The sequence below is a fragment of the Phocoena phocoena genome, chromosome 13 (genome assembly GCF_963924675.1).
Source record: "Phocoena phocoena chromosome 13, mPhoPho1.1, whole genome shotgun sequence".
In the NCBI taxonomy this organism is placed as follows: Eukaryota; Metazoa; Chordata; class Mammalia; order Artiodactyla; family Phocoenidae; genus Phocoena; species Phocoena phocoena.
In genome coordinates, this window is record NC_089231.1 from 61,315,553 (window position 1) to 61,342,442 (window position 26,890).

The 26,890-nt window shown below is 44.5% G+C and overlaps 1 protein-coding gene across 3 annotated transcripts in view; it reads right to left on the bottom strand.

The window, feature by feature from the left end:
• PIEZO2 (piezo type mechanosensitive ion channel component 2) overlaps positions 1-26,890 on the bottom strand; it is a 330,798-nt gene that overhangs the window by 82,869 nt on the left and 221,039 nt on the right. For 2 of the 3 annotated variants that reach the window (XM_065889382.1, XM_065889381.1), the window contains exons 8-18: positions 24,487-24,649; positions 21,726-21,845; positions 19,084-19,122; positions 18,014-18,152; positions 17,286-17,431; positions 14,288-14,518; positions 13,497-13,620; positions 11,762-12,036; positions 9,827-9,975; positions 7,430-7,603; positions 4,951-4,992 (exon numbers count right to left, since the gene is read on the bottom strand). In XM_065889382.1, the coding sequence (XP_065745454.1) occupies positions 4,951-4,992; positions 7,430-7,603; positions 9,827-9,975; positions 11,762-12,036; positions 13,497-13,620; positions 14,288-14,518; positions 17,286-17,431; positions 18,014-18,152; positions 19,084-19,122; positions 21,726-21,845; positions 24,487-24,649 (1,602 nt within the window). The remainder of the gene's footprint in view (positions 1-4,950; positions 4,993-7,429; positions 7,604-9,826; positions 9,976-11,761; positions 12,037-13,496; positions 13,621-14,287; positions 14,519-17,285; positions 17,432-18,013; positions 18,153-19,083; positions 19,123-21,725; positions 21,846-24,486; positions 24,650-26,890) is intronic. The other variant, XM_065889383.1, reaches the window with a different exon arrangement.

Sequence of the window (26,890 nt, forward strand, 5' to 3'; positions counted from 1 at the left end):
CTGCAGTTGCCGCTATGTCTACGTAACAAAAAGTCCTCCAGCCACGAGACCCCCAAAGTGCTGTCCAGATTGAGGGGAGATTGTTGAACGAAGGAATCACAGAAGAACCTCAGACTAAACCTTTTGGAAGTAAGTCCGGAAGATCTACTTCTGGAAACTTGTCAGTTACAGGAGACCTGGGACTTGATGGAGCTGGGGGTGTCGGGGAGAGGGGAGAGAGCTCCTGTGTCTAATGCTGCTACCTCCCCTCTGACACCATCCTCGTGAGGAAACAGTGACACTGATGCCCTCTGGAGCAGCCTGACCTCCGAGCTTGTAACACAGGGCCAACAAAAAAAAAAAAAAAAGAAAGAAAGAAAAGACAAAAGGGGAAGCGTGTATCAGGCTATAATTTACCAGCCTAGGCGTTTGCCATCTGAAATTTCACCGAGAAAATTTGCGTGCGTAAAATGAGTACAGATGAAAGTATTTTCAATGCATGGTTGGAGTTTCTGTTTTAAAAAGACACTTGTGTGAATCCTTTCGACTTTCAATTTTTTCTCATTTTTCTCATAGCATTTTTTCTGAGGCAATCCAGAACAATGTTAAAAGCATGCTCTTTGGAATCAGAACGACTTAGATTCAAGCCTCAACTAGACATCTTACTAGCGAGAGGACTTGACAAAGTTCCTTACCATGTCTTTTATTTTATTTTTTAAAATTTTTAATTAAAGTATAGTTGATTTACAATGTTGTGTTAGATTCAGGTGTACAACGAAGTGATTCAGTTATACATGTGTGTGTATATATATATATATATATATATATATATATATATATATATATATATATACACACACATTGGGTTGGCCAAACAGTTCATTGGGGTTTTTCCGATGTTACTGAAAAACCCGAACAAACTGTTTGGCCAACCCAGTATATATTTGCCGTGTCTTTTAAATCTCAGTTTGCTGATCTGTGAAATGGAATAACAGTGCCTACTTCCTGGGATGCTGTGAAAATGGAAGTGATTTCCGTTAAGCGCTTAACACGGTGCTTAGTACACAGGCACATTTTTAGAGTAAAGAACCATCTGCTAACGACAGATTTGCATATACTTTTTGATAATCCGCGTCATCAATTCATGCTAAGGAAGAGGCAGAATCAGGACACACCTTCGTGTGGGACCACATAGCACAGGTTGCTGGGGTGGGCGCTCAGTTTGGACTCTAATTCTGTCATCAGCATATTCCTTAATGGCTTGTGTGTTAAAATGGCCATTCAGAGAACAGTGCAAACGTTTCTCCCTCGAGAATCTGTCTCTGATAGTCTCAATGCCCAGGGCCTCTTATGGCCACCATCACCTCCCTCCGCCATGTGGCCAGATCGGGTGGGTTGCTGCAGGGCTGGGGTCCGACTGCCCAGGGCAGGGTCGAGGCAGAACTGGCTGCCCCTTTGCTGTCATGGACAGCTGTATCGATTCCCCAGGAAAGCCTGTGTACCTGAACTTAGATACGTACCTCTCCCTAACTAACTTTAAAAAGGGATCCTGATTTTTCAAAGACTAAATTAAAAACCACCCTCTAGTGAAAAAAACATTCCCTGAAACTTCCAGCAAAGGAACTTAGGATCCTTGTAATTCTCTGCTGATCCTCACGTGTGGATTATCCCATCACTGGTGGATGATTTCCACTTTGGGATCCAAACCGACCAGCTGATGAACCAGATTCTCCCGGACCCCGCCCCAGCTTCCTTAAATCCCACCCTTTTGCCTGTCTTTCCCCTCAGGGAGCCCATTTCCTTCTCTTCTGCATTTTCTTGACCTCGCCTGTAACTCTGGTCTTGCTTTTATGATGATCCAAGCTCTGAGCTTAATCCTCTGACTATTTCTTAGCCACGACGGTTCTCTCCTCTTGCATTCCAACAGAGCAGGTGACTTTTGTCTGTTTATTCACCCACCCTCTCTCTTTCATGCTTCCGCAGCTCTGTAAGTCAATGTGTGCATTTCTCAATTTGTGTCCACATCATTTTATTCTCTCCTTGAGGACAGAAATCCAGTCTCACTCTGCTCGCCTCCCTTTGCTTGGTGTACACTATCATTCCCTGAGTGTTTGCTGAGTGAATTCTATACACTGGAGAGGCATTCTAATTTGAAACCAAAGAAACAAATTATGGAGAGCTGAAGAGGTTTAAGTCTGTACTAGGAGCTGGCTTTGAAAAGCCACATATTAAGCTACTTTCCAATAAAGAAAATGGAAATTCTACTACGGTAAAATCCCCTAAGGCCTAAATTCTATTTATTTATAACTACTCCAAGGTAAATTGCACTCAACCCATTCATTAGACTATTAGAAAAAAGGAACTTTCTTGCAAATGTGTACTATTTATAAGTAATATTTAAAGTAGAAGTTTTAAAACTCTTTAAGATTATATTCTGGAACTCCTAAGCACTTTGAGAAAACTGTATTCAAAGATGAGCAGTTGATTTAATTTAATTCAATTTAATGTCACATCTTAACTCTGTGTGGTAGTAATTCCTCCAAAAATAATCTACTAGACAAGATTGGGTATAATGGCTCTGGTTTGTGTATACGTGGGAGAAATAATCATTACTCCTGTTAAAATCTTCTAAATCAGTCTGTTTACAGACTCAGCTGGAACTTCCTGCAATTTTTCACATCATCAAAATTTTACCAGTCACCCACTGTCCTAAACACACCCGCCACCTCACACCTCGTAAGGTCAAGTCTAAATTGTAATCGACGCAGAAGTCAAATGTAGCTATGTCCCCTCTTTCATTGGAACTCATGTTTACAAACACATTATTCTCCTTATAAAACAGCATTGAGCGTACAGAAATAAATTTTGGGAGATAGAAAGCTTATTTACTTAAATAAAGGTTCACCCTATCATTGGACACACTTCACGTGCAGCCTTTCAGAGGCACACATTGTCCAGAGCGGGACGGGTTTGTTAGGTCACGTGTCCCTTAAGGCAGAGCTCTGGCCTTTCTTAAAATGTTAGCATTCAGAGAAAAATGAGAGATTCCACTGGAAAGAAGACTGACCTAATGGTGGAATGCTTCAAGTTTTAAATTATTTTAGATGACTTTGCATCTAGATCATTCTAAGAACTCCTGAGTGAATTCACTGGCCTTGTGACTTGGGTTAATGGGTACAGGCTTTCTCTCAAGAGAAAAGTCGGGGACAAAGGGGACCAAAACTTGTAGAGTCGTCCCTCAGTATCCATGGTGGAGTGGTTCCAGGACCCCCGAAGATACCAAAATCCACGGATGCTCAAGTCCCTTATATAAAATGGTGTAGTATTTTCATATAACCCACGCACATCCTCCTGTATACTTTAAATCATCTCTAGATGACTTACAATGCCTAATACTATGTGAATGCCATGTAAATAGTAGCTTGCTCACAGCAAATTCAAGTTTTGCTTTGGGGAACCTTCTGGAATTCATTTTCTTTTCACATATTTTTGATCTGTAATTGGTTGAATCCATGCATGCAGAACCCGCGGATACGGAAGGCCAAGTGTATCAGCCATCAGAGCCCATCAAACCAATTCCTGACCTCTTGGGTGCTCCAGCCACCTCCTCTTAAAGCAAATGGTCAATACTTTATGAGAAACACTGAGGCAGAGAGACAGAGATTATGCTTCCTTATGTTTAGAGGGATAAGACTGATGCAGCTGCTCGAGATTTCTGGTTCGAGTCTCTGTCTTACTTCTCTTCCTGGCAGCTAAAAACCTGAGGTTGACTTTTCTCTCTCAGGCTGTCCACAAAACTGGCCCCAAAGGGAGCAAGCCCGGCCTCCTTCCTCTTCTGCAGAGATCTGCACACAATGCGCTAAGTTTTTACACCTCCTTCTAGAAGTTCTGCCTCCTAGGGTTTGCTATTTGGTTGTCAGCCTTGGGATGTTACTTAAGATAACGACTAGAAAACCAACAAATCTTTCCCAGGGTTATTTTGTTAAGTGGATTTCTTGCAAAATACATGTTTCTATTACCTAAATTACTGACTTGATTACTAATGGCATGAAGTTATGGGAGCGGGCATTTTAATTCACCTACTTGATAAAGTAAGAAGAGTTTTGGTAAATTAGACCCCAAAGGCTCTTTTCTCTGAACTCTTAGGGCACTTGAGGATAACTCTACACACGGCACATGTCAAAGCTCACTCTTTATTATGTGTGGTTACCTGCATGGCTTATCTCCCCAGCTGGGTGATATGCTTCTAAGGTACTGCCCAGCTTTGCCTTTTTGGCAGAAAGCAAATATATTGTGAAGTTGGGTCATGTAAAATACCGTCCTTCAATACGTTGCTCTTTCAAGTAGACGTATATTTGAAGAAACTGATGCTTTAATTTTCTCTTAACCATAGATTGTTGTGACCATTGTCACTTCATTCAGGAATATCTACTGAGGGTCCACTAATGGTTAAGCCTCCACGGTAAGTGAGATGGATTTTACAGGGACTCCGGGCCTGCGGGGTGGAGGCCTCAAGCAGGGGAGACAAGACAGCCAGACAGATAGGGGCTGAAGGCCAGTGTCGGGGGACAGCGATGAGAAAGTGCCCCGGGAATTCAGAGCAAGGGCAGTTCCGCTCTGTGGAGGAGCTGGTTCTTGAGCTGAACTCTCCATCACGTGTTCAAGAGGGAGGTGGGCTCGCAGGCTAGCCGGGAACCAACGCTACCAAGGGTGACGTCAGTGGGGCTCGCGGCTGAGCCAGGCCAATGCCGAGGGCCAGCTGAAGACCCGCGGCCACCTCCAAGTCCTCTCGGCAGCACCGTTCGGTCCAAACGCCGAATGGCTGGGTTTGCAAAAGACATCCAGTGCACCTGCAGGCCACGCCCACTGTCTGACGATGCCATTTTCCACTTACAAGCTAATGGAGCGTTTAACACCCCCAGAGACCATTAACAAAAAGGAAACCGAGAGAGAAAACGTTGAGGTACCCACCTATTTATTATCAGATACACGCGCCCATTGACCTTGGCATGGCTACGCGGGGGCACAAGGAAGCAGGCGGTGGCAGCGGGGGACAGTTGGAGAGAGAAAGAGGAGAGTGTTAGCCAGAGAGGAGGAGCTGATGTCCCGTAAGCTCTGCACCACCACATGTGTCACCGACATGCTTCATGCACCGGAGGAGGGTCCAGACAGCGAGATTCGGCAGCAGAGAAATCAGAGTCGGGAAATCGCCGGACGGTAACAGTCTCTCCCTCCCTCCCCCCACGTCACACACCTTGTCAGGAATCTGTAAGGTTTACATGTCCAGAACGCATTTATCAGATAAAATACCACGGAAAACATTAATTCTTGCTCCTTCCCCAGAATTAAAAGAAGAAAATCCTCCTAAATGTCCATATTCAACATACTGTTTTCTGAGGTGTTCTAAAACTGAAGACAGAAAAAACTCATTCTATTTCTATATGCATCACAGTACTTTCTAAAACAAATTATGGACAAACTGCAGTGACGGACATTTAAATATGGAGTGGATACTTAGTACCTTATTAAGTATATATTATATAATAATTACATTGTGATTATGTTATATATTTTATCAGTATATAAGGGAAATGATATTCCTGAGGATGCCTACCTAGAACTAATAATAGTTTCACATAAGGTACATCATAAAACACTTTCATAATGCTAACTTTATAAATTGTGGAAGGCTAAACACAATGAATTCTGCTTCAGACACAAGTGACATTTGCCTACAGGGCCTACACAAACCACAAAAACGACAGCAAAACAGGAAGAAGGACAGTTGGCTATTCACAGAAACAACAGGACTGGAATCACTTTAAGGGACAAAATGCATTGATTATTCCCAATTTGGGAGTTTTTTTTTTTTTTTTTTTCCCCCAGCATCTACTAAGCGGGCAGGAACAGAGAAGGCAAAGCGGGACAGTCAATCCCGACTCCAAAAATATGTTTTTCTTCATCATTTTGATTTTAATGTAGCCATTTACTAGCGTTCTAGGGACTAAAACTACCGTGAGGTGAAAATTGCCAGTAAGGAAAATACTACAATGGAAAAGAGCTGCGAAAAAGATGGGATACGTATCTTACGTTCCACGTTGAAACTTGGGGGACTTTTACATGAAACTCTTGCATGAAATCCCAAAACACCGAACTTGAGTGAGTCCTTTGAACTCCTCGAGTTTCTAGAAAACCATTTTTCACAGAACCAAAAATGAAATCCTGCATTCCTAAACCATTCAGGCGGCTGCCATTATATACTCTCGCCTCGCCCTTTTACATTTTCTTGGAAAAGCAACAGTTAAGGGGGGTGCTCAGGCTGAGCTGCGGCCAGAGGAGGGCCAGCTCCAGTCTCAGACTGAACAGACTGCTTGGCCTCCTTCCCTGTCCTGCCAGGCGAGGGGGTTATGGGCTGGCAGGACACCAGAGCGAACAGGGAGAACACATCTTGACATAGGCTGCTGTCCTTCTCCAGAACCTACATAATTAAATCAGGTTCTACATACTTAACAGGGACTCTGTGCAACAAGTTCAGTTTCCCATAATTCCACTCCTTAGCACAGCACAACACAGACAGCCTGATATTTCATAAACTGTGCGTGATGAGATACTGCTGCATCTTCTCTGGATGGACACGTTGTTTCCCTTGAAAAAGAGCTAAGGGGAATTTTCAACTGTGGCATCTGTGCTCCTTTGAATACAGCACTTTGCTCCCTTATTTACTTAACAAGTGTTTTTCCAGGAACTGAATCACAGGCTATTATGTGAAGCAGAGAGGAAAATCAGTATCAAGGTTCATTAGACGAGTGCTTGTAATTTCCCCGTGATGGAGCAGATCTAGGCATGTGTGATGACCCACCGTGGCTTCAGCACACATGGCCAGGGAGAGCCAGATCCATCTGCTACTTGTAAACAATTTATGTTTATTGATGGGCAGACCACAGCAGGGAGCTGATGAAAGAAAACACTGCCTTCGCTTTCTTTCCTTAAATCTTATTCTGGTTACTCGTAGATGGCAGATTCTCTCCTTTTAGCCAAGGTTCTCCCCTTCCAAGACGGAAGGTAGAATTCTGCACTACGCTCTCACTCACAGCGACTTCTTCTCTGCCTGTTAGTGCGACAGAAAACTCATCCTCCGAATTAGCCAGATTCTGTAAATGTTCTAAAAACACCTCACCAGCCTGGACACAAAAGCCACATCACCACCGCTAAGGAATTCCAGTCTACACAGCTACTCTGAACTAATTCACGTGCCTGTCAAGATCACTGCATGAACCATCATAAATCACTACCAACTGTTTCACAAAGCGCCGTCAAATATTCCGCATTTTTTCTCATTTTTTTTCCCCACTTACAGGCTGATACTCATGGCAAGTTCAGGGCTGAGATTCTAAGCGAGATGGTTGGGAGGGTCCAGGCTGCCTTCTTGGAGCTTCCTGCACGGGCTCACCTGTAGATGGTGCTGTCTTCCTTGCTGGGAATGGACTTCAGGTCCGTGAGTTCCAGGAAGCGGTCGTGGAAGTAGTGCAGGTGCAGGATGCACACCAGCAAGAAGGATGTGGGGATGAATATGCGCGTGAACAGCTCAGCCACCGTGAACTGTTTCAAGCCAAGGTCCTCCAGTCTGCAAAACAAAACGGCTTTCCCCTGTGGGCTCTCCTACCCGAACGTCTACTGGAAGTTGGCTGTTTCACAGTGATTTCATATTGAGTGTTTTCAAGACAGCATTCTCGATTTCCCCATTTCCTGAAGCAGCTGAGCTGTTCTCCACCCCTCTCTCCCCACCCTGCTCTTCACTGGCACAACCGTCTACCTCGTGCAAGACGCCCCAATCAGGGAGTTCCCCCGACGCTTTCTTTGCCTTCCGGTCCCCACCATCTGCATCCCTTCGACCCTTGAATCTGTCCTTGTTTTCATTTCTAGCACCTCCTATTCTAGGTGGAGCCACCATCCTCACTCGCAGGATCCCCCCGCTGCTGGCTGACCGTGCTGCTGTGTCTATTCTTTTTTTTTTTTTTTTTTTCAGTACGCGGGCCTCTCACTGCCGTGGCCTCTCCCGTTGCGAAGCCCAGGCTCCGGACGCGCAGGCTCAGCGGCCATGGCTCACGGGCCCAACCGCTCCGCGGCATGTGGGATCCTCCCGAACCCGTGTCCCCTGCATCGGCAGGCGGACTCTCAACCACTGCGCCACCAGGGAAGCCCCAGTGTCTATCCTTGGCCTCCACACACATCACTTTTTCCTCAGCCAGTCAAGGGTGCTTTAAAGACTTTTAGAAATTTCACCATGAATGAGATGCAAACCATCATTACCTACAAGCCCTGCACCTCCGGGTGTCTAGCTGACCTTTCCCACTTCTCCCCTTGCTCCCCACAGCCCAGCCTTCCTGACTTTACACACACACACACACACCCCAAAGTCTGCCCTGCCTCAGGCCCTTTGCATTTGCTGCTCTCTTTTTCTGGAATGTTCGTCCACCTCCCAGCTCCCAACTCACACACTTTTCCAAAGACAAGCTCTTTCCTATTCTTCAGGAGTTTAAAATGACACCTCCTCAGGGACTTCCCTGGCTGTCCAGTGGTTAAGATTCGGCGCTTTCACTGCCGAGGGCGTGGGTTCAGTCCCTGCTCGGGGAACTAAGATCCTGCATGCTGCGTGGCGCAGCCAAAAGAAAAAATGACACCTCCTCAGGGAAGCCTGCCCTGACTATTCCATCTCTAGTTACTGTCCCCCATTCTTCAGTACCTCAACCTGTTTCTGTTTCCTTCACAGACGTGTCACAGTTGATTTGTTTGTACACTACGTAGGTTTTTGGTTTGTCTCCTCTCCTGGACTACAAACTCCACAGGGCTCAGACTCTGTCTCTCTTGCTTCCTGTTGCATCTTCAGGTACAGAAGAGTGTCTGGCCCAGGGGAGGCACTCAAGAAATATTTGCTGAATTGACTTAAAGATATATTAGTCTAGCTACACGGTGAACCCTCCTTTTAAACTTTCCTCTTGGCCACCTCAGGATACTCAGCTCTATGCCCAGTTCTGGTGGGATTTCTAAACGAACTTCAGAAGTTTACAGAAGCAAATTAGAAAAGCCTAGACTCCTATCTATTTCATGCACAAGAAAGATTTCATCATCACTAGTCTCTGAGCCCTTTTCCTGTGGCACCAACTACTCCTTAGAGCTTAGCACCTGCTCCATCAGTGAGGAGAGGCTGATGTGTTACCTTATGAACCTACTGATGAGGAACTGGGCTCCAGCTAAGAAAGGAGGAAGCATGACAGTGAGGAACCGGGCAGGCGTGCTTCACATGAAACCGACACTAGAAAATGCCATTTCATTAATAATGGGCGGAAAATTCACTTTTCAGTTGATATTTATTGAGTACCTACTATGTGCTAAAAGCTCAGGGCAAGGTCATGAGAACCCCAAATGACCAAGTACCTGAGTCCTCTTCTGGAGGAACCTTTATTTTTTTTTTTTGAATTTTATTTAATTCATCTTTTTATACAGCTGGTTCTTATTAGTTATCCATTTTATACATATTGGTGTATATATGTCCATCCCAATCTCCCAATTCATCCCACCCCCACCCCCACCCCATCACTTTCCCCCCTTGGTGTCCATACGTTTGTTCTCTACATCTGTGTCTCAATTTCTGCCCTGCAAACCGGTTCATCTGTACCATTCTTCTAGAACTTATAGCCATCACTGGCTATAAGTTCTGGAGGAACTTAGAGCCAGTGATGATGTCATGTTTTACTAAAACCTCGCAGAAAGATGTTCTGAACGACGCACATTCACAACTTCACGCTGTTTGTCATTTTCCATCCCGCTGTCCACCACAATTACTTACTTTTCTTTTTTCAATCCAGTCATGTTTTGCCACAGGCCCGGGAAGTTTTCAAACTGATATGTGTATATAAAGATCAGCACCAGCATCGTGTAGATAACCACCGACATCCAGAAGTATTTCAGGATCCGTCTCCACCACTCATAGTGCACCTGAACAACAAATAAGAAAAAAAAAGCGGTCAGAGGAAAACTCACAAAAACACCCGCTTTATTCAAAGAAGACAGGTGATTCCATTTACAAATGTTTGAAAACAAAGGCAAGCTCATATTTAGTTTTTGAGGCTCTGTTCCTCGTAGGGTTGGGTGGCTGTGGATTGGAATCCGGTTCCACCAGAAGCTGTGAGCTGTGTCTTTGGGCAAAGCTGCTACCCTGAGCTTGTTTCCTCCTCAAGAGTACTTACTTTCCAGTTGTTCTGAGGATGAAATAATGATGTTTATATCATCATCATTAATAATGTTTATTTCGGCATGATGTCTGGTCTATCTCTGGTCTACGAGAGGCTTTCAGGGAGGTATATTCTGTCCTTGTGGTCATGGCTGGGGAAATTTTCTCCATTTTGAAATTCAGGGTGATGCCATATGAATACAAATGTGGAACCCCCACAGAGAGGAGGCATCCCTCTTTACCAAAAACCTGTGGGTTTTCATTAGAGAACATCTACCCGGAATTTCAAAAGGTATTTCAAAGTGTGATTGACCTCAGTTGAGACATTTTCATCTCCACAGGTAATCGACTCTTGTTAATCGAGGTTGCTTTACTTGTTTTCTTGGTTGCCGGCAGGAACGTTTACTGTTACACTTGTGTACATCATCGGGTTCCCACCCATCATCAGTTACACGGAATCTGTGGACAGGCTAACTCATTTCAATATAACACTTCATATATTCTAATTAATGAAATACTAAAGCACTCAATGCATTATACATACATTTGTAAACACACACAGACACACGCACATGCGCGTGATCTTCTGATTCCAAACTCTGAAATACAAATGAACTGAATATTATCCAGTATTTTAGATTATCCAGCCACGGTTTTTACACAACTATTCAAAAGTGTAATCTAATGATACAGACTTCTTTTTTTAATTAATAATTTTTGAAAAACCTATGAATTTTTTCTGACTTCATTTTACACGTGCATTTGTTTTTCTTCAGTTTTGTCGTGTTTATTTTATTTATTGAAGTATAGTTGATTTACAATGTTGTATAGGTTTCAGGTGTACAGCAAAGTGATTTAGCTATACATTTTTTTTTTCAGATTCTTTTCTTTTATATGTCATTACAAAATACTGGGTATAGTGCCCTGCGCTATACCGTAGGTCCTTGTTTATCTATTTTATATATGGCAGTGTGTATCTGTTAATACCAAACTCCTAATTTATCCCTCCCCCCTCCCCTTTGGTAACCATAAGTTTGTTCTCTATGTCTGTGGGTCTGTTTCTGTTTTGTAAATAAGTTCATTTGTGTGGTATTTTAGATTCCACATGTAAGTGATATCATAGGGTACTTATCTTTGTCTGTCTGACTCACTTCACTTAGTATGGTAATCTCCAGGTCCATCCATGTTGCTGCAAATGGCATTATTTCGTTCTTTTTTTTATGGCTGAGTAATATTCTATTGTGTATATGTACCACATCTTCTTTATCCATTCCTCTGTTGATGGACATTTCTAAGACCAGGAACAAGACAAGGATGCCCACTCTAACCACTTCTCCACCATTTTAAGAACCTAACACTTAAAATCAGTGCACAAGCTGAAGGGAGCTACTTCTCATTTTAGGATTCCTAGTGTGTAATGTCTGAATCTCATCGACCCCTTTACACGATGTTTTCACGAGGTCACAGTGACTTAGAGTCTTGTCGAAAGAAGCTCACGTATGTTCCTGGACAGATGTGAGGACTGAAAAACAGGGACAGCTGTGTACCCACCTGATACAGCGCCACACAGAACAGGAAGAGCACCATGTAGATGATCTTGTACATCACGATTTTACCCTCGAAGCTGACAAAGAAGAACATGCCTCCACAGACGTAGATCCAGTACTTGATGAACAAGGCCACCACCAGGTTACCCAGCACCTTCATGATGTCCTGCTCATCCTCCTCCTCCTCCTCCTTCTTCCGCTCCTGCTTCTCCTCCTTTGCCTCCTCTTCTTCCTTCTTCTCCTGGGCCTCCCCATCCACCTGTATGTCCTGTTCGTCATCTTCAAAAGAGAAGCCCATGCCGTTCAATGGAGCTGGTCCCCGGACCGGAACCACACTCTGACCAGTGTGATTGGGAGTGCCACACAGCGCACGCATTTCATGCACTACCATATGAGTTAAATAATTTTAGATGGTTCTAATAAACAAGGCAGAATTTATGGAACTAATTATAGTCCATTTTCCTAAACTTCTTGAAATATAGTTTTAAAGAAATACATTTGGTAATACTTTTATACTAATCTTTTTAAAACACCTATTTCACTTGTAATATCCTGCTGTAACTACTGTAGGGTCGAGGAAAAATACATAGGCGACAATAACACAAATAAAAACGACTATGACAACTTCAAATTCCAACTGTTAACATGACTCCAGACAATCCTAGCAGTATTTTACTGGATTTGGGTTAATGGTAATAATCTTAACCAAAAGTATGCTTTTAGAGAACTAAGAAAGTAAGAGTTAAAGCCAAATATCATTTAATTTAAATTAGAATTGAAGAAGAATTGTAATTCACCTAAGTTTAAAATAGTTTTATGCACTGCAATGCAAAGCTTATATTTGGTCTTACTTTAAAATACGCTAATATATGACTCATTTTTGTGTTACTAAGGCAACCTATTAAATACATCTAAATAATGGATTCAAATGACCAGGAGATCCACAGAGTGAGGGGAATGCAAGTGAGGTGAGAGGTCAGAGCAACTGCTGATCTTAAATGAACTATTCTTTATATAAAGTAACTGGTGAATTTAATCACTCTATTAACAGACACATCCAAAGTCAAAGAGTCAAGATTCAAATCTTATAGACTTTTGTTGCTGAAAAGTAACTCCATGGTTAGGTCTAAACGAGAAACTATAAGAAAAGGATGAGTTGGTGTGTGTTGGTTTTCTCCTCCTTACCGGGTTAGTCTTAAGGTTACCAGCCCAACGTCTGTGAACCTTTATGGCATCCTTTTCAGACAAGGCTACACACATCACTAGTGGTCTCTAAGCCGTTCTACTAACATTAAATGATATTTATTGGTACATCCAGGCAGGTAGGGAGTGAGAGGCTCTCATTTTACCCATACAGCAGGTCTAAAACTACAGAGGTGATCGATCGTCAAAACATCAGATTCTATTTTTGACTTTGTGGTATATTCGTTTTTGAAAAGAAGAGGATTCGAATTTGGAAGATTTGAGTCACTTTCTTGGTACTAACACTCAGTAAATGTGACCGTGGAGAACCCAGTGCACTTCCCTGAGCTTCAGTTTCTCTTCCCTGAAGTGGGAGTCACTTACGCGAGGATCAAATGACACAGGGTCTCTGAAGCTCCTATGGACGGGGACTTAGCCCCGGGACGCGGTCATTTATCTGCTCACGTCTACGCCTGGCCTCCCTCTGGTCTGGAGCAGAGCCCCCTGGATGTCCTCGGGGGCCCTTCCTCCCGTCACACACCTCACGCACTAATTACCTTTTTCTTCATTTTCCTGACTTCCGATTTTGACCTCAGACAGAAGAGCTTCCTTTTCTTGGAGAGCTTTTTGCTCTGTGAGGTGCTGTCTCAGCAACAGCCAAAACGTGATGGTGAAAAGGATCTGAAAGGAGAGAATTAGGAACACGAGCATCAAGCCTTTGAAGCATAAGCCTATTTCAACAACTACTACGCCTCCTCTGCATTTCAGTGGGAGCAATTACATGAAGCTTTCCACTTGAGATAGAGTCAGGCACCCACTTGATTTCAGCTGAAAGTCACTGGCTTTTAAATCTCCTTTCCCGAGGACGCTGGCATGCCGTCCAGTGCCACGGTGCATTCATGCCTGGGATGCCCCGGGAAGCTGCACAGGACAATCTGGGCTGGAAACCAACTTGGACCAGTGGTCCCCTTCAAGGTGCTAGCCCTTGACTTCCCGTCCTTCCCTGACATCAGCACAAGTATCAGAAGATGATGTATTTCTGCCACGATCCCTGTTGCTTCTGCAGTGGTCCTTATTTTGAAGAATTCCACAGATGGGAAAGAACATTTCTTGCCAGCAAATAGAACCCCTTAATATTCCCATTCTTCTCCCAAAGCTGAAGGGGGAATTGTTCTGAGTGCCCACACGTTTATATTAACATTTTCCTGAGGGCTAGGAAAAACATTATGATTTCAAGCAGCAGCAAATATTTGGAACGTATTTTTGTACTTTTTTGCTTGGATGTATTTGTTTTGATTACTGTGGTTTTGTCTGAATGCTTTGTTTTCTTGCTTTGCTGTTCACTTACCTTTGAGGCAAGTTCCCCTGGCTCTTTCTTTTCTAAAAATCCTGGGACCTTTTTAATTTCAGGGAGTTCAAAACTCCATATGTACTGTAATATGAGCAGGAGATTTCCGTAGACAACCATGAATGGAGAGCTGATCATGGCATATTTCCTTCTGTTGCGAATCATCCAAAGAGTGCAGGACCAGATCAGCAGCACGAACGTCAGCCAGCTGTGGTACGTGATGCTCCACGCCTCCAGGAAGGAAGGAGGAGAAAACGGTGACGGTCAATACAACGTACGGGCCCCACCCTGCTAAGTTAGACGTTACCTAGCAGGAAAAGGTCAGTAACATTCACACTATGGAGGGAGGGTGTTGTGGTGAAATCGTGGAGGGACATCCCAGCTGCGGCAGGGGACACAGCGAGGAGAAAGGCTGCCTCTGTGAGCTAGCACTTGCCCTCGACTTCCTGGAAGGAAGAAGGTCGGGCAGGGGGCTTCACTCCACGTCCTTTGCCCTCCAGCCCCAAATGTCTTCCTTTTCACCCTGCTTTGCAGAATGAGAAGCAACCGTAAGTGCTTTCTCCTTTATTCTTCCAAACCAGCTTGGGGTCGGCTATTTTTTCAGGGTGCTGGGTGAGTGTGGCCAAGCTGGGCTCAGAAACAGGAGCTGCAGGGACCACAGGGTCAGCACACAAGCTGGCTTCAGGGGTCACCCTTAGCAGACCCGCCGGGAAGACAGACATGATAGAAACCAGGGAATCTCCAGGAGGAGGTAGAGTGTTAGGTGTCCGCACACCGCAAACAGTAAAGCCAGGTTAATGGAGAGGCTGGCCTCCCCTTCTGCCCTGCAAGAGGCAAGACATCTTCCACTCACACCAAACTCCCACAGATCCAGAAGATATCTCAAAGGGCAGTGGCTGGAACAGTCTAGAAAATCAGGCTCATGAGAACCATTAACTTCAGTAAATCTATCCTCTCATACCATAATCTCGGATACCAAATTTCTGTGAAAAGGTCTTTAAAAATGTTTTCTAGCTGTTATTTGGAGCTAATTGAAATCAGTCATATTCTTGAGTATCACGAATTATCAAGAGTTATTCGTAAAGTCTGAAATGTTTTACAAGTCTGTTTTGCTTCTGGAAAGCAGATAAGTATTGAGATAAATAAGATAAATGAATAAAGTCAGCACAGAACAAATACTTCCTTGCAGCAATGTGCAAATCTGTCCGAAAGCAGAGCTAGCTTTTTAAATGTAGAGTTATTTAAAACTGTTGGTTAAAACATATGGTAATTATAAACTGGAAATTAAAATTGCTTTTAGTAAGATTAAGTGAGTGACTGACAACGATTACCAAGTCTGAATTATTTTCATGAAGATAGCATTCCTTGGAAATAGTGTTATCAAAGGTCGGTAATATTTAATGCCTTCATCCCAGGATGAAATTCAGATCTGACCTGGCCATTTTTTTGTGGAGGACCGAAGAAAGTAATCTTCGCAGATGTTATAATTCCAGCATATTTTCCCCCCTGTACATTATCCTTGTTTGGGTGAAAGAGGGAGAAAAAGAAATTGTGAGGATTTCGCTCTTTGTGTTTTTGAATAAAGACATCTATCGGTTCTAACAGACCGTGCTCCTTTCTGTCTGTGATTAAAAGTCTGCTGCCACGGGGGAACTTCCACGGAAGACAGGCACTTTTAAAGCATTAATATTGTGGCTCTGTGAAAACAAGTGAAATGGCACCAGACGAGAGCACGTCTTTAACAAGACGTCTGCTCTCCTGTGTTGTTTTTACGATAGATTTCTTTTCTACTGAGGAACTCAATGTGTATTTCAAGTTTTTCTTTTTTTTTTAAGCTCTATTTCTTTACATAAAGAAACCAACTTCTCTGGCTTCTTTTTAGAGACAGAAAAAGAAACGTATACTCTTTTGAGTTCAGAATCTGAATTATCTGATGTTTTCAAATAGAGTTTTGCTGTAGTGTAAATTAGGGATTGACCTATAAAGTGCCAAAAGTACCCAGAGAGCACAGAATTCATATTATTTAGAGAACAGAGTTTGCAGTTCCCAAAAGAGCCATCTTTAATTTCGAGGAGATTTCTGTTCCCAATGCTCTCAGCCATGGCCATGGTCCTTGCAGAAGCTGAAGCTGATGTGCAAACAGGTTTTCTCAGGAGACATCTGGACTGAGAGCCTAGGAAAACTGTCTTTAGGTGATTTTTTCCCCTAGAATTATAGAATATTTTCTTTTTTTTTATCATTTACGGTGTCCATGGGATCTCACTACTGGCCACAAAATTTGAAGACTTTTGTGTTAAATAAGTTTCTCAAAATAAATTAGCTTTCCCAGTAAAATTTGTTTTTAGGAAGAGCAGAAATTGGCCTTCTTTTATATCCTGTCTCTGGTCCCAAGGACGATTTCTGAAGCTCTGATGCTGGAGATGGAGCATGTTCCTAGCGGTGAGCAGGAACGCAGGTAAACTGAGAGCTCACAACCAGAAGAAGCCCTCGGGGACTTGGTGCTTGATGCTTAGATCGGTAAACATTTGTTGCAGCTCAAATGGAATAAAGTCTCAAATCTAAGACAAGCTGTGACTATAACCCTCATTATCTGAAAGAAATAAAAGTGGCCTTTGTTAATCGCGAACACCTTCAATGCCACTTAGAAAAACTACTCATACGTCCTTTAAAATCGGCAAAATAGGGGACAGTCTGACTTAGGCTAATTTGAGAGAAAGGTATTAATATTTAGAAGGAGGCTAGCTAGCACAGAGGACATGGTTTTGAAATCTATAATATAAAGGGCCCATTAGAAATTACCATAAGCAACCATTCTCTGCCAAGATATTGGGAAGATGAAGACATCGGTGCTGGCGGGAGGAGGTGGTGGGGCTTGGAGCCGGCGGGGTGCAAGCACCGTCCATCCCTCCAGCACTAATTTTGTGCCCAAGGACAGGACACAGAGCAAGATATAGGGGCAGAATCCAGGCAGAAGTTAAGGGTTCTCACGGGCACGCACCATCATAGCGATAAGGGCGCAGATGTAACTCTGCTTCATGATGAACTGGAACACAGAGACCATGGCATGGACTTTGACACTCCTTTCCTCCTCATAGGCCTTCTCCTCCTCAAATTCTTCATTCTCATCTTCTCCCTCCTTCTTTTCTAGAGGGACAGATTATTTTATATAAAAATCTATGCAAATATGTGAATTTCACATAAACGTCCCAAGCAGTACAGAGCACGTATTTGTCATCTACAGTAACAGGCAGCTTTCTTTCAACACAATAAACTGAGAGAAAAGGGAGAAAGGCCTCATCCAAGTTTTGGGGCTCTTGGTTTTCTTATTAGACGAAAAGAGCTCTTTCTGAAGACATCATCCACTAACCAGCAAAACTATTGGCCGTGATTATGCAATCCAATTACAGAAAGAGTAAAACACACATATGCACGTAGGTTTAACACTAGAAACAAGTTGACTTGTTTAAAATAATTTTTTACCTTTTATTTTTCAAAGTTTACCCCAATTAGGCCACTTATTTTGTACCCAAGGACAGAACACACAGAGCAAGATGGAGGGGCAAAATCTAGGCAGAAGTTAAGGAAATGAGCTTCATCAGACTGACCATGGAAGGAAGCAACCTCTGCTAGAAAAGAAAAAGGAGAAAGAACCAAATCCAATGAAGGATAAATCAAAGACAGAGCTCCGGCAGGAGGATAAACCAAAGACAGATCCCGGCTCCTTACCCGGGGAGTCGGCGGCGGGCTCCCAGCGGTACTGTGGGGTGGAGTACAGGTCGGCCTTGGCGGGGCCGTTCTCCAGGGGAAGGCTGGGGTGGATGGTGTGGTAATCCACAGGGTTGCCATTCACAGTCACCAACAGGCTCTGCCGGGGAGGCGGGGCAAAAGCAGTTGTGACGGCAGCTCTGGTTTCCAGTGCAGACCTGCCTCCTTCCCTCCTGGTAGGTGGGCACACGGGATGGTGCAGAGCCGATGAGGGGCCGAGCATTGTCGGCAGTGATGCCCACTAGCAAGACAGTCTTGCTCACCCCCTCCAAACCTACACCCCACAGAGCCATCACAGGACAAGGTAAACCTGACCTTGCCCACCTCTGTTGCACCCCAGGCCGTGCCCCCCTCTCCGTCCTCGCTATGAAGTGTGAAGCCTGGAAAGGATGCTGAGGCTTCAGGACCTGCTCTTGTCTCCTCTCCAGCCTCAGCTCACGGCCCCTCCCCCCAGCCATCCTCCAGCTACAGGAACTCCAGACTCGCCTGGGTCCCGGCCTGCAGCCCGAGCACTGCCCGGGCCCCCCTGCCTGCCCCACACCCTGCGCGGCTCCCAGGACTTAGCAGATTCTCAGGTTAGACAGCAACCCCACAGGTCTCTACCTGATGCTGCAGCTTGCAATTCCCATGTTGCAGCACTCTGTACACTAAATACAATTTCCTGCTTTTTTTCTGTCTCTTTAGCTTTACAATTTTTCATTTACGCATATACATATAAACATATACACGCACACATACATATGTGTGTCCATGGACATGCAAGACTTCTTACTCAAATCATGGAACAGGCAAACCCTCCACTGTGGCTTTTTAAAAGTTTAAAAACATTTTATATGTTTATACGCGAGCTCATGTTTTATGAGTCAGTGTTTTAACAGCAATAAACCAGATACAATTTCTGCAAAAAAATTATTTTAAAATGTATGGAAATTTTATAGACCACTAAAATACACTCAGAGGGGCTAATTCCATTTATGTCCCTTTTACATCACTGACACGCGCAAAAATGAGAATTCTAAGGATATACTAACATCAGATGGTTTGTAGTCATCTTGAGTCATGGATAAAAGCTGCAAAAAGCAATGCAGGACAGCATGTTAATATGTGAGCTGAAAGCATCACGATGTTTATACACAGCTATAAAGTTGTACTACACACATACCCATCCCTTCAACTAGCTGGATGCCAGTGTGTTAAAACTGCCATGCAAAATACAAAGGCATGAATAACGCAGCTGGAGGGTGTTGTTTTTATAACCCTTTCCAGTTTCCGATGTTAACTTTTAATCACGACAGTCAGTAAACACTCATTAACCACATGACTACAAAAGAGCTGATTACGTTTTTTCAAGTGTTTTGTTCTAATAGAATTAGCTGCTTGGTTTTATATTCCTAGGACCCTTTGAGACGTCTGCAGAATTCTGAAAGTACTGACTTTTCAAGAAATTGAAGTTTCATAATAAAGAAAATTTGATGTGCAGTGCGGGCTGGGATCAAGATTTGTGTATTGTCTGCAACAAAAGAATTATGACACAATTATGCCTTTTAGCTCTATTAGTGCTAGGGGTTTGGGGCTCCCCCCAGTAACAAGCGTCTGCTGAGCTAAAGGTTCTCCCACTTTTTTGGGTCGGAACTCATTCACTTCCTTAAAAATCACTGAAGGTCCCAAAGAGTTTTTATTTATGCAGGTCCTATCCATCAGTATCTATTGTGCTAGAAATTAAAATTGAGGCATTAAAACTATTCACTTGTTAATTCATTAAAAATTGGAAAAAAACTTGTTCACATAAATAATTTTATTCAAATAGCTGTATTTTTTAAAAATAGTGAAAAGAGTGGTGTTGTTTTACACTTTTGAGTATCTTTAATGTCTGGCTCAAAAGAAGACAGCTGGGTTCTCATGTCTGTTTGCACATTCAATCTGCTGTGATGTATTGTTTTGGTTGAAGTAGTTAAAGGAACTCCGGCTTCACCCACCGATGCAGTTGGAAAAGAAAGAAGTATCTCAGGAGTCCATCTAGACTGTGGATCCTCTCCTTGGACCCTCTCCCAAACTCAAGATGGGCAAGTAACCGAAGGTGAGCTGTGTGTGGAATCAGTAAAGCCCCTGGAGGATCCTGCACCCAGACCGGGTCCTTTACCTACACACGTTGTGACCGCACGTGCTGGTGATGTGCTTTAGGGATTAGACAGCTCCACTGAATACTGACACGCCGTACTGCACAAAATCCGAGTCTTCCAATATTCTAATTTTCACTAAAAGTTCTCATTTTATCACTGGCAACAAATGCTGTCAGTTGTTTGCCTTGAAGCGATGGACCACTCCATTCACTTTCCAGTAACTGCTGAATGTCCATTCCTGAGCCACCCCAAACTGTCTGTCAGCTATTCCTGCACGTCGACCTGGGCCGCTTACCTGCCAAGTGCTTCTCCTCCTCGAGGGGTCAGCACTTCAGGGGGGGTCTCCCCTTATGTCACTCAGAATATTAAAAAGGTATGTGCCTCAAGGTTGAGATTTAAAAAAAGCAATGACTGTTCCTGGTTCATCAAGAATATTCTTAAGTGGAACTGGCCTTTCTGCTTTGTTTTCCAAGGACACAACCACGGCTGCGGGGGTTCGTGCTGCTGCCTTGGTTGGTGCTTTTGTACCATCAGAGCAATTGTCAACATAGTCCAAAGGCGAATGTCTTAAGTATTATTACAAAAACTGTTTCGAGCCTGTGGATCCTGGCAAGGGTCCCAGGAATCCCCAGGGATGGCCCACAGACCTCATTTTGGAAACTGCTGTGCTGTCTCTCTGGCTTAGTGACATGGCAGGACAGTCTGACACGTGTGATGGGAGGAAAGGGCCCCCGGAAACCCCAGAGGTCTCCGGGCACCACGTCTGTTCCACATGGCTGCCAGCTCCCTGAGAAGTTCACTCATTGTTTCCCTGTCTCTTAGTCCATGACAGTCAGGCATCAACTAGGACCACGTGTCTTAGAGAAACTCTTCCACCAAGTCAATCAGAGGATCTGCTCCTCGATTCCCAAACGTGCTGGGAAGCAAAGTGCTGACCCCGTCTGAGAATTGTATCTGTCTTCACCACATTGGAAATGGGCCATTTTAACAAGTCAGTGGCTGGGTTGTGTTGAAAATAGTGAACAAATGGTGAAAAGATGAAGAATCACACAGCTGTGCTCCCATCCCTGGCATCCACACTGCGGCCCCGACACAGCGAGAGGCTGCGCTCTTCACGTCCACACAGACTGGCCGGTGTCCCGAAGGCCATGTGAGCAGTCATCGTCACTGCAGCAGCCACCCCGACACAGGGAGTTACTCTCTGCAGTGCATCCCACCACCCAAGCTGTTACCGCCCAGGCCCAAGGGGTCGCTTTGTTGTTTGTTTTAAATACAAAATTGTTTTTTTAAATTAAGAACACTCTCTTTCTAGGGTTAAGAGACTTCAGGGAGAAGCACTGAACGATAAAAGTCTGGGTCTGATGGAGCCTGGGGTTTCCTTTCGAAGCATTGGCTTCCCTTCTCTGAACAGATGTTGGGCACTAAGACTTCCTCATCAAATGGCTCCCGTAAACTGAGCAGTCTGGGTTTGCAGGTGGACTCACGTGACCTGAATTCAGCAATATAATAAAAAGCAGCAAAATACACGAGAAACCCCTTTCCTTGCGGCTTACTTTTCTCTCATCCGTGGGGTAGTGGGTCGCGTACCACAGGCTCCGCCTCCTCTCGGCTGTGACGGGGACGGGGCTGCAGGCCAGGGCTCTGTCCTCTTCCTTGGTCCTCTCTTCCTGCACCTGAGACACAGAATAACCCACAGGACAGCCCTGCTCCCCGGAGCAGCCCCTCAGCGGCCTGGGAGACCAGACACAGCTGCCCATCTCTACCCCCATGTGATGATTTTGTAAAGTAACGCATACACTACATGGGCTTTTATCCAGACACTTTCAAAGATGGCCAAATTGCCACCCTGTGAACGCGAAGCACAGCAGTATCGCTTGTTCCTGTTCCCTGCTAAGCCCCATGAAATACAGGACCAGGCGCTCACGTTACGTCACCGAGCCTCCTCTGTGTATTCTAACCTGCAGGAGGAAGGGGCTGGGCTGGGTTCACAAAAGTCACACCTGACTGTGGAACTCAGCCACGGGAATCTTTAATGAAGAAGACATTTACTAAAAGCAGACTCATCTAGAGCTTACACTCAATATTAAGCAAAAAGAGAGCTGATGCATAACACCGCTGCCTTGCCTAATGGGACCTTGGCCTGAATCAGACAGTAGGAGAGTTGATAGAGAGAAAAAAAGGATCAGAACGCACTTGGTGGTTGAGGATGGTTCCCAACAAAGACGCCCCATAAAAGGGCACTAACACATGTTGATATGGGGGCAGAGGGAGGGCACATAGTGCCACTGCCCAATTCCCGGGGCCCAGTGCACACAGAGCACCCACGGGGAGCCCCAGATGCCCCGGGGAGCCCGTGTGTTACATTCACCTCCAGATACCTGCTTCTCTCTCTCTTTCTCAAACATATACCGTAGACTTTTACCACAGAACTCACGTTTTCCATGAAATGTGCCAGGCCACCTGGAGCCATGATAGAACCAGGCACCTGCCCTCCATCAGCACCTCAGTGAGAAAGTCCCGTGTCCCAGCCCCACTTAAAATACAGACCCCTGAGGGTCGATGCTGTTGTGAATTAGGCCCTGTTCTCCACACACCCCCGCAGACGCTGTGGTTTGTGACCTGCTGTGAACTGTGTGGCCTGGAACGTGGACTGTCCACCCCAGAGGGCCCGTGGCTAAGGAGGCCAAGTGTCTCCTGGGCCTGAGGGGCTGTAACAGCCCAGCAGCACCTGTGCACAAGCTCCTGCCTGACACACCACAGAAAAAGCCAAGGGCACCTGGAACTCTTGTGAGCCCGAAGGCCTTAAAGTCATTTCCATCGTTGGTTAAGACATTGTTCAGAAATAGTTTCCGTGAGATATTTTAATTTCTTTTGCACAGTTTTATGTGTGCATATCCACATCTGTGTGTTTGTGGCAGAAGCAAACACAGTACCACTTTAAGGGGTTTTACTGGCACACTCATATCTTAGAAGAGACTTGGAGGAAAAGGTAACAGAAGGTAATTGGGCTTCTCCAGGAGCCCTTAGAGCATTCTGTCACCACGTCACTGCCATCACTGGGTCCAAGAGAGAAGTGAGTCGTGAGGCCCCTGCAAACAAGCACGCCTGTGTGGCCCTCTCACAGGAGGGAGGTGGGCAGACCCCCTTCCTGCAGGAGGCACTTCCGCTGGGATGGATGGAACACACCTCCCAGGGTTTCACTGTGCCGACTTGGGCCTGCTCGCGTCTTTGGGGGCTGCTTTTCCTCTTGTACAATGTACAGTCCCCCAGAGCGGAGTCTCACACCTGGGCCGATGCTCTACCCCCAGCCCCAGGCCAGTGTCTGAGACGCTAGCTCTTGGTAAACACTGGTTGCCTAGCCAGATGACCGCGTGGATGGAGCCTGGATGAGCAGACAAAGAGGGGAGGCGGGCAGGGCACCAGGGCCCCCGAGCTGGAGGGACTGCATCACAGGCGCCAGGCTGGTGTCTAATGTGAGCTCTGCTCCCCAGCACGTGGCCATGAGGTGAAATGCGGCAGCCCTGTCTACACCACCTGCCTCCCTGTGTGCGGATCAGCTGCCTTACAGCTGAGCTTCTCAGGGTCATTTAGGGGAAGCAAAAGCAGACTGGCGTTTCCTGTCACAGAAAGGGAAAAGAGAGAGGCCACAAGCCACCCTGGTCCTGTTCCCAAAGTGCCATATTCTACTAATAATCCCATAGGGAACAACCCAGTCCTCAGCCCTGCCCCGTGGTGGGGCCCCCGGGGGTTATGGCACCACCGAGAGCGGGGACATCCCCATGGCACCATCAGAGGTTGGAGGTTGGAGAAGATTTAGGAAACTCCAGTCGCCGTGGTAACAGGGTGTGTCGTCATAGAGACCCTAGCTTTGTTGGCAAATGTAGGCTTGAATCCAATATTTACTATTTGGTAAATGTGTGATTTACCTCTCGAACCTCGTTTTCCTCATCTCTAAGATGGGTACAATACCTATTCTTGAGAGTTATGCAGGGGATTGAATGAGATAATGTATGTAAACAACCTAGCATGTGGCCTGGCATTTAGTAAGTGCTCAATACAAACGACGCTTCCACTCCCCTCACCACGGACCATCTGAGCAGCCAGGGGTGATGCTAACATAGGGAAGCTGGTCTTTGTCCTGATAGTATCTGTATTCAGTTAGAACTCTTGGCAGAAGCAAAATACTATAATAAGAACACTATAGTTATTTTGGCATATAGTACTAATTAGCCAGCAGTCGATAGGAATGAACACTTTCCCCTGGAGTTTCCAGGCTACTTTGCAGACAAGACCATGAAAACCTTTGATCCTTACAAGGGGCTCCTGTAGCCAGATTCGGATTAGAGTGGCCAGCGTGTAGTACATCACCAGCAGGACGATGGGGTTGGCATGGTGGTACCATGACAGGTCTGGGTTTGCTATGATCTTCCACGTGCTGGAACAGTCTGTTTGAATGACTGATTTGATACCAAACAACCTGTTTCAAAACAAAGAAAAATATTAAGCAGATGCAACAAAGATCTGGGTCCAGTCAACAGAACACAAACAGCTGGTTTTAACACGTTCATGAGCTAGTCCTAGGTGGATCCATCCCACTCTAAATACTTCATTACTCTTCTGTATATATAACTACATCTTTAAATAGTATCTGTGTGTATATATATAAAATATACACATAATATATGCATCCTAAAATCATACACTTGTGTGTTAGTGTGTGTATAATATTCATGCCAGCATTACCCAGATGGTTTTTACCCTGGTTCAAAAATCTAGCTAATACTAAATCCTTGCACACCTATTAGAAATGTATATTTGAATTGTCAATCAGCCCTATAAAAACCCTGCACTATTGAAGTGTCAGGTATGTAGTAACACATTACTAAGTCCAGCTAAATGAGCACATACTTTGTTTTTGGTGGGATCTAGCACTAGCTATTCAGTTAGTGTTGATATTATTGGGCAAGTATTAAAATTGGACACGGTTCTGATTCAGTCATAAAAGCTAGATATTGTATACTAGAGTTTCTGTAAGACATATTTCTGTCCAATTTTATTTATGGACAATTTGATTTTTTCACAGCCTTAGAATTATATTGTTGGGGCTTCCCTGGTGGCGCAGTGGTTGAGAGTCCGCCTGCCGATGCAGGGGACACGGGTTCGTTCCCCGGTCTGGGAAGATCCCACATGCCGCGGAGCAGCTGGGCGCGTGAGCCATGACCACTGAGCCTGCGCGTCCGGAGCCTGTGCTCCGCAACGGGAGAGGCCAAAACAGTGAGAGGCCCGCGTACCGCAAAAAAAAAAAAAAAAAAAAAAAAATATATATATATATATATCGTTAATTGTTAAATTCTGAAATAGGTTTTTTAAATGTTGATTTCTACTATGTAATCAGATATGTTCTGATTATATAATAGGGAATTGTGTAAATATGATTCATTCAGAAATTCATTTTATGTGAATTTTTTCTTAGAAGTGACTCTACAAAGTGAAAGATATGTTTACACGTTAAGTGAGTCTTTCATCTTTCTACTGTACATAGCTTTTACATGCAAACTTCCTTTAACTTTTACATCCCATTCTTTACTGTTACAAGGTTTCCCAGGACTATGAGTTCTCCACTTGTAAAACCTCTCAGGGCTACTGCTGTTATTATCACGAGGCCAGGGCAGTATTAGTGAACAGCTGAACACAGATTTTACAGAAAGCTACACAGAAAGTAACTTTCTTTGACTTTATCAGAAAAGAGTTATACTAGAACTTGCTCTTATCATAGATCTTTTCTCCCAGGTCCAGGCAGATTTTTTTCTGTAGTTAGCATTACAGAGAAAAATTTCCTGATAACAAAAGAGTTATGCCCCACTTAGAATGATGGAACATTCCAAAAATCATTTTGCAGTCCTCCATTAAAATGCAAATTTCTTGTATGAAGTACACAGAACTGAAAGCTTTTAGATTTAGGATTAGACAAACTGGACAGTCTTTGGATTAACCTAAGTGACAGATTTCAGCGACTAAATCCTCTCTCTTCTCACCCCACACCTGGTACATACGATAGAAATAACCTCACCATTCGTCAGTTTAAAAATACCTGTTTTCCCCATCAGAATGTTGGTAGTAATTTCCACACTTATTTGTACACTGAATTATGTGTCTCTTAAAAAAAAACCTGTATTACATCAACACCACACCTTCCCGTTGATAGTACAGCTCATTCCAACTGAGCAATCAGGCTTACGTGTTGTACCAGCAGTGTATAGACAAACAAGGGTAGAAGCTATAGCATGTAAGACTGCTTTGCCCTGTAAGGAAGTTTTTCTAACAGGGCTATGCAAATATTGTCAGACCTAACATCTCTCTCTCTCTCTTTAAAGAGTCTGGATACTAGAGAGAGAATTCCTATACCAGATAGGAAGTCTGTACATCCTCTCTGGCACTACGATTCTAGGATGCCAGGCAATATCCAACTATTACTTTGTTTCCTTATCTTCTTATTGCAGACCTCCCGTGATCCAGGACTGCTTCTCTATATTGACAACACACAGAGAAGTGGTATCACAGCCCTCGCCCTCCAGGACTCACTCTCACTCTAAAGGTAACACTGTGATGTGTGAGTCTGGTGAGAGCAGGGTGTTCCAGAGACCCTTTCTGTCTGTGGGTGTCTGGGATGCTTGACGGGCGGGGTGGTCAGAAGAATGCTGGACGTCCTGACAGTCCA